At 37.8% G+C, this 10767-nt stretch overlaps 2 protein-coding genes across 2 annotated transcripts; one reads left to right on the forward strand and one right to left on the reverse strand.

Moving 5' to 3' along the window:
• The first annotated feature begins 668 nt into the window (after positions 1-668).
• On the forward strand, positions 669-5936 carry LOC134792254 (26S proteasome non-ATPase regulatory subunit 5). Its single transcript, XM_063763519.1, has 7 exons — positions 669-949; positions 1212-1356; positions 2043-2264; positions 3547-3799; positions 4148-4336; positions 4908-5222; positions 5668-5936. The coding sequence occupies exons 1-7, from the start codon at positions 765-767 to the stop codon at positions 5862-5864; spliced, it is 1506 nt and encodes a 501-aa protein (XP_063619589.1). The 5' UTR covers positions 669-764; the 3' UTR covers positions 5865-5936.
• On the reverse strand, positions 5929-10226 carry LOC134792255 (dnaJ homolog subfamily C member 9). The gene is made up of 5 exons (XM_063763520.1): positions 10044-10226; positions 9697-9966; positions 7871-7998; positions 7627-7768; positions 5929-6743 (listed from the first exon to the last, which is right to left on the reverse strand). Exons 1-5 carry the CDS (start codon positions 10132-10134, stop codon positions 6568-6570), a joined length of 807 nt encoding a protein of 268 aa, XP_063619590.1. The 5' UTR covers positions 10135-10226; the 3' UTR covers positions 5929-6567.
• Positions 10227-10767: the final 541 nt, after the last annotated feature.

A 10767-nucleotide genomic window follows, 5' to 3' on the forward strand; every position in this document is an offset into this window, starting at 1 on the left:
AGAAATCTAAGATGTGATCGAAATGTAAATTGTGAAATTCATAATATTAATACTAGAAATAAACATAAGCTCGCAGTGCCCTTCACTCGGCTCCATAAAATTAAAAAATCATTCATGGGTAATTGTGTAAGATTTTATAATAAACTTCCAAACCATATTACTGAATTATCTATTAATAAATTTAAGAATTATGTAAAGCGTAAACTTATTTCTAAAGCTTATTATACCACACAAGACTACATGAATGATATTATAACGTGGGATTAATTGTTATTCGAAATGATTATTTATTTATTAGGTATATTTGATTATTGATGAGGAAATGGATATTCCGATGTAATACTATCTACTTCTTTTGTTACTTATGCTTTTTTTTGGCATTTAGATTTTATTCTAGAAATTCTAGACTAGTATTTTTTTATACAATCTTTTTAATGTTTGACGATCCTTTTGTGAAATTCTTAGTGTTAAATTTGATATGTATAATAATCCAATTTTATTACGGAATAATATTAACATCAATAAATTGCTCTGATAATTAGATTAAGATTAATTACGATTCATAAGAGCTTGTTGCTAGGCCTACATGAATAAAGTATATTTTTGATTGATTGATTGTACAAACTTTTTGAGAATTGCTCATAGTATGTCTGGCAACCCTAATCACTACGCCGCGGTGAATTGAAGTGTGTTGACAATTTTGTTTATTTCTTTCAGTGTTTAATTTTTTTATTTATTGTATTACTTAAAAGCTACCAACCAAAATGGTTGTATCAGATGCAGATCAATACCGTCAGTTTCTAAATAGTCTCCACCGTGATGAATCTCGACCGGCTGCACTAAATGACATCATAAACTTACTTTCTTTGAAGCCTGCAAATGAAATTTCAGCCGTGATCAGAGATGTTGGAATCAAAGAGATTGTTCAGTGTCTTAATGTGCCAGACAAGTAAGTTACTATTTACAATATTATTTTTTGTTAGGTTATGTTAAATCTTTGTTGTACTGATTCAACCTATACATGTAGCATTCTTATATGTGATGTTATCTATGAGAAGGGACCTTTTGTCGATGGCACTTACGCCATTATTAAAAATACACCGATATAAATACGATGCCGTGCGGCGTAAGCACCATCGACAATAAGGTCCCTTTTCATAGATAATGCCCCATATTTGTAGTATTGTTTTATAAGACATTAATATTTTCAGGACCCAATTCCACTTAACATGTGAAGTGCTAAAGCTGTGCTGTGATAAGTTTGAGCTTGGCGGCATCATCAGAAATTACACAGGCCACTTTATGTTCATGTTGAGACATGAAAAGACCTGTGTGCGTCAGATTGCAGTTGATGAGGTAAAGTTACAGTTTACTGTTTAGTAGCAGAATACAGAATAAATAGATAAATAATAGATACAGAAATGAAACTTCCTACAAAACCGATGTTTGACAGCAATTCAGGGACAAATCATGCTGTCCCTTTCTAATGTATAGCACTATCCCTTTCGGCTATTTAGGGTTGTCTAATTGAAGGGATGTTTACAAAAACAACATAACTGCTTAGAGCATAAGTGTCATATGTCTTATAACAACAAGTGTCAACCACTTTTAAGAACATTGTTAATCATTTCAGGTGTCAACCAGTGTAGTCAGTTATGTTGTTTTTGTAAACATCCCTTGAATTTCAAGTGATCTGTGGTTGTGCATGCAAGGGAATGTCAATTTTTGCCAACTCTAATAATTGCTTGTTGCTAAGCTGAACGGAGCCGAGATTGCCCGAAAGGTCCAGTTTCACCCCACTGGTTTAGTTGAAATCTTCCTGTCTTGTACAGTTTTAAACTGTGGAATGAACTGTTGCCAACATAACAGTATTTCTGAACCAATTTGACCTTCATACCTTCAAGAAGAGTGTATTCCCATCTTAAAGGCTGGCAACACTCTTGTAACTCCTCTGGTGTTGAAGTTACACATTTTACCTTTCCCTGCAATAAATATGATACCTTTGGGCCTTAAGAAACTAATGAATAACTTGTATTTTCCAGGTGACAAAAGTAGTAACATCTGACCCATCACTACTGCCAGTGCCGCAGTACATTGACGTGTTTGTGGCAGTAGCACAGCAGATTCTAGACAAAGATGTGTCTATTACCAACAAAGCCATCCTTGTTACATCCAACTTGCCCTTCGAAGCTTACCCGAAAGTTTTGGAAGAAATGAAAATCGCACTTGAGTATGACAGCAGCAGTAAATGTAATGCTTTTGAGGTAATACACAGGTTTTAAAATATGGATTCTGGTAAATAAAAGGACTAATTTTAAGCTGGTCTTACACAGTGAAATCACCCGACTATAGTCCAGTATTACCACACAACTATGTCCACAACTTCAATGCCATAGTTTTTTCTTCCATTTATAAAAATATCCTGAGTAACTTCATTGAATCGAAACCCTGATTAAACAATTTTCGCTCGATAGAAAAAAAAAACAGGAACACCTACTATCTAAAAGGCACCATTGAAAATTTAATATTTTTTGCATAAAACCTAAACATGAGAATTTGCTTCTAAAATGACTTTTTAGTTTTCATTGAACTCACTGATTCCTGGGTTATTCCCACTAGTTACCACCAAGTTGTTACCAGTGGTAACTACTGGGAATTTTTTTCCTACCTTTTACCACTGGTAACTACTGGGAATAAAAATTCCCAGTAGTTACCACTAAACCGAGTTAGTGGTAACTACTGGGAATTTTTATTCCCAGTAGTTACCACCAAAATTTTGTTAGAGTTAAATACTACTAAAAACACTATAAATAGTGTAGTATACATATATAGAGTAATTTAATAAATAATTATAAGTCGATTAGTGTTTAGTAAACTCCCTTAAAAGTGACCAAAAATATTGAAACAGTTTAACCGGTACTATTAGTACAAAAACTATGATATATGTACTTAAGGATAAATTTAATAATCCATTTAGATGATTTTTCAAGTGATTTTATTAGGTAATTCAAAATAACTCTATTTATACTATTCATACCTACTGTTTTTATTAGTGTTTAACACTAACAAAGTTTTGGTGGTAACTACTGGGAATAAAAATTCCCAGTAGTTACCACTAACCAGAGTTGGTGGTAACAAACTAACAAAGTTTTGGTGGTAACTACTGGGAATAAAAATTCCCAGTAGTTACCACTAACCCGAGTTGGTGGTAACTACTGGGAATTTTTATTCCCAGTAGTTACCACCAAAACTTTGTTAGTGTTAAATACTAATAAAAACAGTAGGTATGAATAGTATAAATAGAGTTATTTTGAAACTACTGGGAATTTTTATTCCCAGTAGTTACCAGTGGTAAAAGGTGGGAAAAAAATTCCCAGTAGTTACCACTGGTAAAAACTTGGTGGTAACTAGTGGGAATAACCCCTGATTCCTTTTTTTAGTTAAAAAATAAAAATTTAATACCTATCAATGATATCTGCGATCCCGGGCACGCACGCATGTCCTTAACGAGCTGCGGACTGAAATCACGGAGTTTAATAATTTCAGGTGATAGTCAACGTTGCTTCAAAGTCACCAGAGTTACTGAAGCTCTGCGCCGACCACCAATACTTCGACGTAATGGTATCAGAGTTAAACACAAACGATGTCCTATACCAGTTGAACATATTAGAGCTGATGTCCCGTCTCGCGGTCGCTCCGCATGGTATCAACCATTTTGTGAAAGCGGGGGTGTTGAAGAGAGTCAGCGAGTTGGTGGCTGCGCTTCCTAATAATCCTCTGAGCGTGTTACTTACACCAGGTAAAAGTTGTTATAAAACTCCTTTTTTCTGTAGCTGACTGTTTAAAGCTTATAGCTTCTTGCCAAGGTGAACTGACTGGTTTCCGACCATGTAGAGACAAAGGTCCTTGGACTTTCGGAGGTTTGGTTGGTCACAGTCGGGCCACCCCTTAAAAGGACGCATAGAATGCGTACCCTGAAAAATTAGACCTCAAGACGTAGGTAGGTATTTATTTCTAGCGGCACAGCGTAAAATACAGAGTGACGCACACCTTTTGCCACTTAAGATTTAACAAATATAGATAAGATAACAAACAAAGTACAAACAGTTTTGTCATAAATTATGATTTTATGTCTTTTCTTTTTCAGGCTACATGAAATTCTTCGGCACTGTCGCCCATAAATACCCGCAGGAAATATTTACGAAATACCCTGTCCTGATGAATCTGATGTTTGACACGTTCGCAAGCCAGGACCAAGCCACCCTGCCAATAGCGTTGGATACTTTGGGCTTTATTGGATCTACTATTGAAGGGAAACTAAGTTTGGCTGCTTTGGGTACGTAGTAATAGTAACACAGAGTTGACTGTTAACATTTTGAACGCCACAGACGGCAATTGACGTCAACGCAAAATCGTGATAACGACGCCAAAGACGGCATTTGACGTCGATCGTTTTTTGATGAAAATCTACTGAAAAACACCCCACTCTTAGGTTGGCATTATTTATTCACAAAACTAAACTTTACCCCCGTGGCGTCAGTGGCAAATGGATGCACCGTTTGGCGTTCAAAAGTTTAATAGTCACTAGTAATAGGAATGGAACTAAACAAATATCTATACGACGCAGTGTTCTTGTATGTTAATGCACTATTTTTTACAGTACATATATATGGTGCTACATTACCGCACTAGTGAGATACTTAGCACATTACGTGACTATGTCGAAAATTTAAAGGGCCTTATGTACAGTAAAACGTACGATACATGTGCGAATAGGTAATTCGCAACTCGTGTCTATTTAATTTATCGCAACTCGTTGCGAATTTCCTATTTTTCGCACCTGTATCGTAATGTACTATTTTCTCTAGTAGATTTAAAGACCCATTCATATTTTTATTCTAATGCAGGTAGCCAGTACACCCAAGGCATAAACGCCGTCGCGCAGCTAATCCGAAACGGCACAACAGAGATCAAAGTCCGCGCCCTACATTGCTTCGCGAGCCTCATCGGAGTCGACTTCGGTTCACCATTACCCCGACCCATCGACCATAGAGTCACCCTCATGACTAGAGAATGGTTCAGGACTTTAAGCCAATCACCTATGGTTACATTGTTAGAGTTATGTAAAAATCCATTCCCGGATATTAGGTCGGCTGCCTTTACGCTGTTGGATGCGGTGTGCCAACATCAATGGGGTGAAGAACTGGTAGCAAGGACTGCAGGTATTTTATTGGTTATAACTTCACATATATCTAAACCTAAACCAGTCTGCCGACGACTTCGCGAAGTACGCGAGCCTAATCGGCGTTGACTTCGGTTCACCATTACCCCCATCTCATTGGCCATTAGTCACTCTCATGAGTAGAAAATGATTCACCACTAATTGATGGTTCAGGTCAATAACTCAGCCTTGTAACAAATAAAACAGATACACAGAGTGGATCAAACTTGATATAAACTTTTCATAGAATCTGTTGCGCTTTGTGCGTGATTCAGGCGGATGAATCACACAGATTGAACCGTCTCGCGAGGAAATTGTAGCAACGAACGAGGCAAGTCTACCGACCTGCTTCGCGCGGCAATTTCCTCGCAAGGCGGCACGCTCTGTGTTTACCCGCCTAATAATATGTCTAAGATATATTTCTGTAACTTCTAATTTTTTTACAGGTTTCATTGAATATCTACTGGACCGTTCAGTGACCTACCCAAAGGAGTTGAAGGAAGTAAAATATGACATCATTAAAAGACTTTCTAATTCAGTTGCATTTGATGATAGTATTATTTTAAGACTGCAGGTTTATGTACAACAAGGTCCATTTTATCCCGAAAGCGAAATGCAAGTCGCTACTGAGGAAGGAGATTAATTTTGGAGGATTTAATATAATGTTTTTGTAAAGAAAAATGTTTTATTCTTCATTAAACACATCATAAAATTAGACAGTATTTCTTACAATAATTTACTTAGTCCTAATCAATAATAAAATTGAACTGACACATCATCACAATACAAATTTAGGCCTAGTTGTTGCATACGCGGCGCGTTGCGATTTCGACTTGTGTGGCGACTCGCGAATCTCGCGATGCGTAGAAGATAAAACACTGGAGCTTGCAAGCTGAGGCAAGGAAATATGATCTTGTATTACTTCACTCACTGTTAAGCGTCTCTTGAATCATCTTGAAGAGTGAGGTTAAATTCTACACTCAATGGAATATAGCTTAATTAAATTATATACTAATTTCAGATCATGGTAATCGCGCTGGAGACTGCAAATGGTGAATAAAGTAAACCCACACAGAACGAGTCGCCTCGCGAGGAAATTGCCGCGTGAATCAGCTCGGTCTGTATAGACGTGCCTCGGCCGTAATGCCTCGTTCTGAGTGGACTCCGCCTATCCAAGGTCATATTTCAAATTTCAGCACGGGCTATGTGTTTTGCACGATTCTTAGATACAGTAGGTGGGACAATAATGCTCCCACATCGGCGTATGTCACCCTTTAGTGCGCCCTGCGCTGCCTAAAACCAACGCAACGCTCCGCGTGTGTAAAAACGGCGTTACGCCTTACGTCTCACTTTCTTTTCTTATTCTTCGATGCAGTTTCAGTTTTAGTGGCGGCCTTCCTCTTCGTAGCCTTTGGCTTATTCCCGCCACCATATTTGGCTGCCAAACTATCAATTAACGAGTCCATCTGTTGCGCCCGTGCCTGCTGCTTTTGTTTTATCATGAGTTCCAGACTATTGGGACCTAAAAAAATAAATATATTATTAGTTATTAACTTATTACTCTGGATGTATGTGCTGTGAGGACTCTTGAGCAACAAAAGAAATGTACGGGCAGCCACAATACTTTGTGGGCGTGTCCAGGCAGTCCCAGAACAGGCCACATCTCACAAGGTAATGAGTGCGAGTCCGACTCGCACACGAAGGGTTCCGTACCATTATCTATAAAAACGGTCACCCATCCAAGTACTGACCCCGCCCGACGTTGCTTAACTTCGGTCAAAAATCACGTTTGTTGTATGGGAGCCCCACTTAAATCTTTATTTTATTCTGTTTTTAGGGTTCCGTACCCCAAGGGTAAAACGGGACGGGTTTTCGGCATCACAGATCACGAGATACAGCTTGGCGACAGACGGACGGACGGACGGACAGCGGAGTCTTAGTAATAGGGTCCCGTTTTACCCTTTGGGTACGGAACCCTAAAAATGATTAAAACTTTTAGAATGCCAATTTGATTTTGATCCTTATTCTTTCAATGATATGTATTAAATTTTTTAAATATCAAAAAGTCGATACTTTTTCGACGACGACGATCTCGAGACTAGGCCAAAGATATGGCACCATTGCTAAAAAAGATTACACCATACCTTTGAGTAGATAGCGTTACTTTTTGATATAAACAAATTTAACATATTTTATTTTATTTTATTTATTTTATATAAGTGAAAGATTAAGGATCAAAGTCAAATGGCATTCTAAAAGTTTTAGTCTTCTGTCGAAAGATGGCAGTAAAACTACTGTGGCTACATAATTTACTTTGACAATCCGCCTCTATTTCAAATTCTCTTTGATTATATCCAATACTGTGGAGTGAAATAATTTTCTATTTTCTGTATGTGAAGTCTCACCTGAACCAACTCCTAATTCTTTTTTCAATTCCTCAGCCTCCACTGCCTCTCGGTTTTCTTTCGCAATCCTCCTTTGGCGTTTTTTCTCTGGCTCATGAGTGAATTTTTTATATGCTGGAATTTCTCCTTTGTCAATCAAATCCTGGAACAAAGGAAAACCTGAGGAAACCTGACCAGTATATTGAGGCATAATTTTCCCTCTGGGTTGAAAGGTTAGTAGCAGTCGCTAAGGATTTTTACTCACTCTCAAGATGCCCTTAAGTCTGTCTTCATGCTCGCTCCTTGCAAACTGCACTTGATCAACAATGTAGTCCATGTCACCTTTACCCGCTAAATAAGCTACTTTGAGATCATTGCGTTCCTCTTCAGATCCTGAAAACAAGTTGAAGGTAACACTGAGCATGTGAATATACCTAAAAGAATTCTGGAAACACCTCTAACTCTGGAGTCTATAATATAAAAACCTGCCAAGTGCGAGTCGGACTCGCACACGAAGGGTTCCGTACTGTTAAACGCGAAAACCTGCAAAAAAACATGTTGTATGGGAGCCCCACTTAAATATTTATTTTGTTTTGTTTTTACTATTTGTTGTTATAGCGGCAACAGAAATACATCATCAGTGAAAATTTCAACTGTGTAGCTATCACGGTTCATGAGTTACAGCCTGGTGACAGACAGACGGACGGACAGACGGACAGTGGAGTCTTAGTAATAGGGTCCCGTTTTTGCCTGGTAACAGATAGACGAACAGACTGACAGCAGAGTCTTAGTTTTTACCCTTTGGGTACGGAACCCTAACAACATACCAAGGCCTGAAAAAAGGAAACATAAGCTAAGGCCATACAATCAGCAACACTCTTTTGTTACAAAAGGGATAAGGACAGTTACATTTTATTTAATTTAATTTTACTTTGTTCAATATCATGGGTAATTGCACATTATGGCTTAAATCTAGCACAAGATCCAAAACAAGTGTACACAGCATGTTTTACAACTAAGCGGAAATATTACAAACTAATTAACACCATATTATAGCTACAGTGAAAAAATATAAGTGTGGATGATTTAACACATTCATTGCCACCCAGCCAAACAAGACGTCCGCGCTAGGCCACAACAATTTCGTCATATAAAGCAGTAGTACCATCTATCGGACTATCGGGTCGTCCGACCTGGGAACGAAATCATAAAATATCCGATAGTCGGGTTTTCGGCACTGAATGTGTTAATTATTACACCATCCTTGTGTCTGTTGCATAATTATTCACTTCTTATTTTGTGTTTCAAATTAAATTATTAAAGGTTTCTTCTCATATTTTGAGTTGTAAATTATCTTGCAATGGTCTCCTGATTTAAAGGAAGGTAAGGCCGTCTTAAACTATACTCGGGCCCTTGGACACAAGAATTTGGGGCCCTTTTGGAAAGTAAAGAAAGCAAATTAAACTAATATTTTTCTACTAGAATCTTCCATTTATCCATTTTTTTTATGAGTAATCAGATATACTGTTACTGTCTGTCTTTTGGGGCCCCCCGAGGTTGGGGTTGGTTGCCCTTATGGTAAAGACAGTATTGGAGGCAGGTACATGAAGCATAACATCTTAGCTGAGAAGCCAGGTTACTATGAGCTGACACAGCAAGTAATGAAAAAGTAAACAAATGAAGTAAAACTTAAGAAACGTAAGAATGAATTGCTATTATCATGGTGCCTTATCAATACATTGTGGGCTCCTTGGTTATACTCATTGACATTTATATCTGAGGACAGGCCTTAAGGGGCAATAAGTCTGGGGCCAGTACAGCGGTGTCACACACACAAATTCGAACAATCATGCAGTCTTACTCCACAACACGACTGGTTGATGAGTTTGCATCACACCACACACTGGTTGATGAGTTTGGTCACAACTAGTTGCATTCGACTGCACAATAGGCTCGAATTTGTGAGTCACACTGCTGTGCTAGCACCATTCTTAGTGCCCATAAGGCCTATCCTTAGATATGTGTCAATGGTTATACTACTGAAAGCTGTTAGTTAAATTAAAGTAAGGATTCTTAGCAGTAACAACTCACCAATGTATTCCTTTTCATAGGCAATAATGTCATCCTCTGTTATTTTTTTGAACAACAGTCTCCAATACACTGTCCAGTCGCGGTCAACTACAACATCATCATCGTCGTCAACGCACTTCGTCTCGTCGTAGGTGGCTCTCTTGTTTGAGTCGCTGAGGATTGCATGAACGCCTCCAAGCACCTTGAATTTCTCAGTGGCTTCTAACTTATCATTTTCACCAACACGATCCGGGTGCACTTTGAGAGATAACTTGTGATACGCTTTTTTAACTGCAAACAAACAACAGGTTCAGTAAAACAATATTCCGGTATTATGATTGGGGTTATTTTGTACACTATCGACTTGCCTTCTTTATCCGTAGCTTTTTCAGTGATTTCAAGAACTTCGTATAGATTTTTGGTTTGGAAATATTTATCACACAACTCCAAAAGACCCATTTTGTGATTTTTATATTAAATAAATCAAATGCAGACTAGGGCTATCAAAATAACAAAGAAATTTACGCGCCAACAGAACGGAAAACTATCGATTCGATTGTAACTTTGACATTGACATCAAAATGACAGTTTTCTTTTTAAAACTGACGTACGATTGCGCGTATTTTCAACGGTTTAGATATTGTCTCAAATAGCTTTTGTCTATGGTTGATGATGATTATTTATTTGTACGTTGGTCAGCCTGATCATAGTTGTGTTGTAATGTTGGATGACATGACATTAACTTAGAAAGAACTACCTCTTGAATGCCGGAACGTGGATCCGCGCAGTAGGTATTGAATTCTAATTAATAAATAATTAGATTTCAATACCTACTACCGTGGATCCGCGTTCCGGCATTCGAGAGGTTAAAATTTTATTATCCTATCAAAAATATATGTCTGTCAAGCCGTTCCCGGCAGTAGAAAACGATAACCCTTCGCGCCTATATTTTTTAAATTTACCGCTTAATTTAAAAAATATAGGCGCGAAGGGTTATCGTCTCATAGAAAATCTGAATTTCGCGCCTTTTTCTACTGACAAAGCTTGACAGTCTATAATTTCTTTCTCAATTCTTTTGCCGGCGAAATACGA

This window comes from Cydia splendana, chromosome 7 (assembly GCF_910591565.1).
Source record: "Cydia splendana chromosome 7, ilCydSple1.2, whole genome shotgun sequence".
NCBI lineage: Eukaryota > Metazoa > Arthropoda > Insecta > Lepidoptera > Tortricidae > Cydia > Cydia splendana.

Coding starts and splice junctions, on each gene's coding strand:
- LOC134792254 (XM_063763519.1), top strand. CDS start 765: ATGGTTGTATCAGATGCAGATCAATACCGTCAGTTTCTAAATAGTCTC. Junction 2,265..3,546: donor GTAAATGTAATGCTTTTGAG/GTAATACACAGG, acceptor TAATAATTTCAG/GTGATAGTCAACGTTGCTTC. Junction 3,800..4,147: donor GAGCGTGTTACTTACACCAG/GTAAAAGTTGTT, acceptor TTTCTTTTTCAG/GCTACATGAAATTCTTCGGC.
- LOC134792255 (XM_063763520.1), bottom strand. CDS start 10,134: ATGGGTCTTTTGGAGTTGTGTGATAAATATTTCCAAACCAAAAATCTA. Junction 7,769..7,870: donor GACTTAAGGGCATCTTGAGA/GTGAGTAAAAAT, acceptor CCTTTGTTCCAG/GATTTGATTGACAAAGGAGA. Junction 6,744..7,626: donor AGAATTAGGAGTTGGTTCAG/GTGAGACTTCAC, acceptor TTATTTTTTTAG/GTCCCAATAGTCTGGAACTC.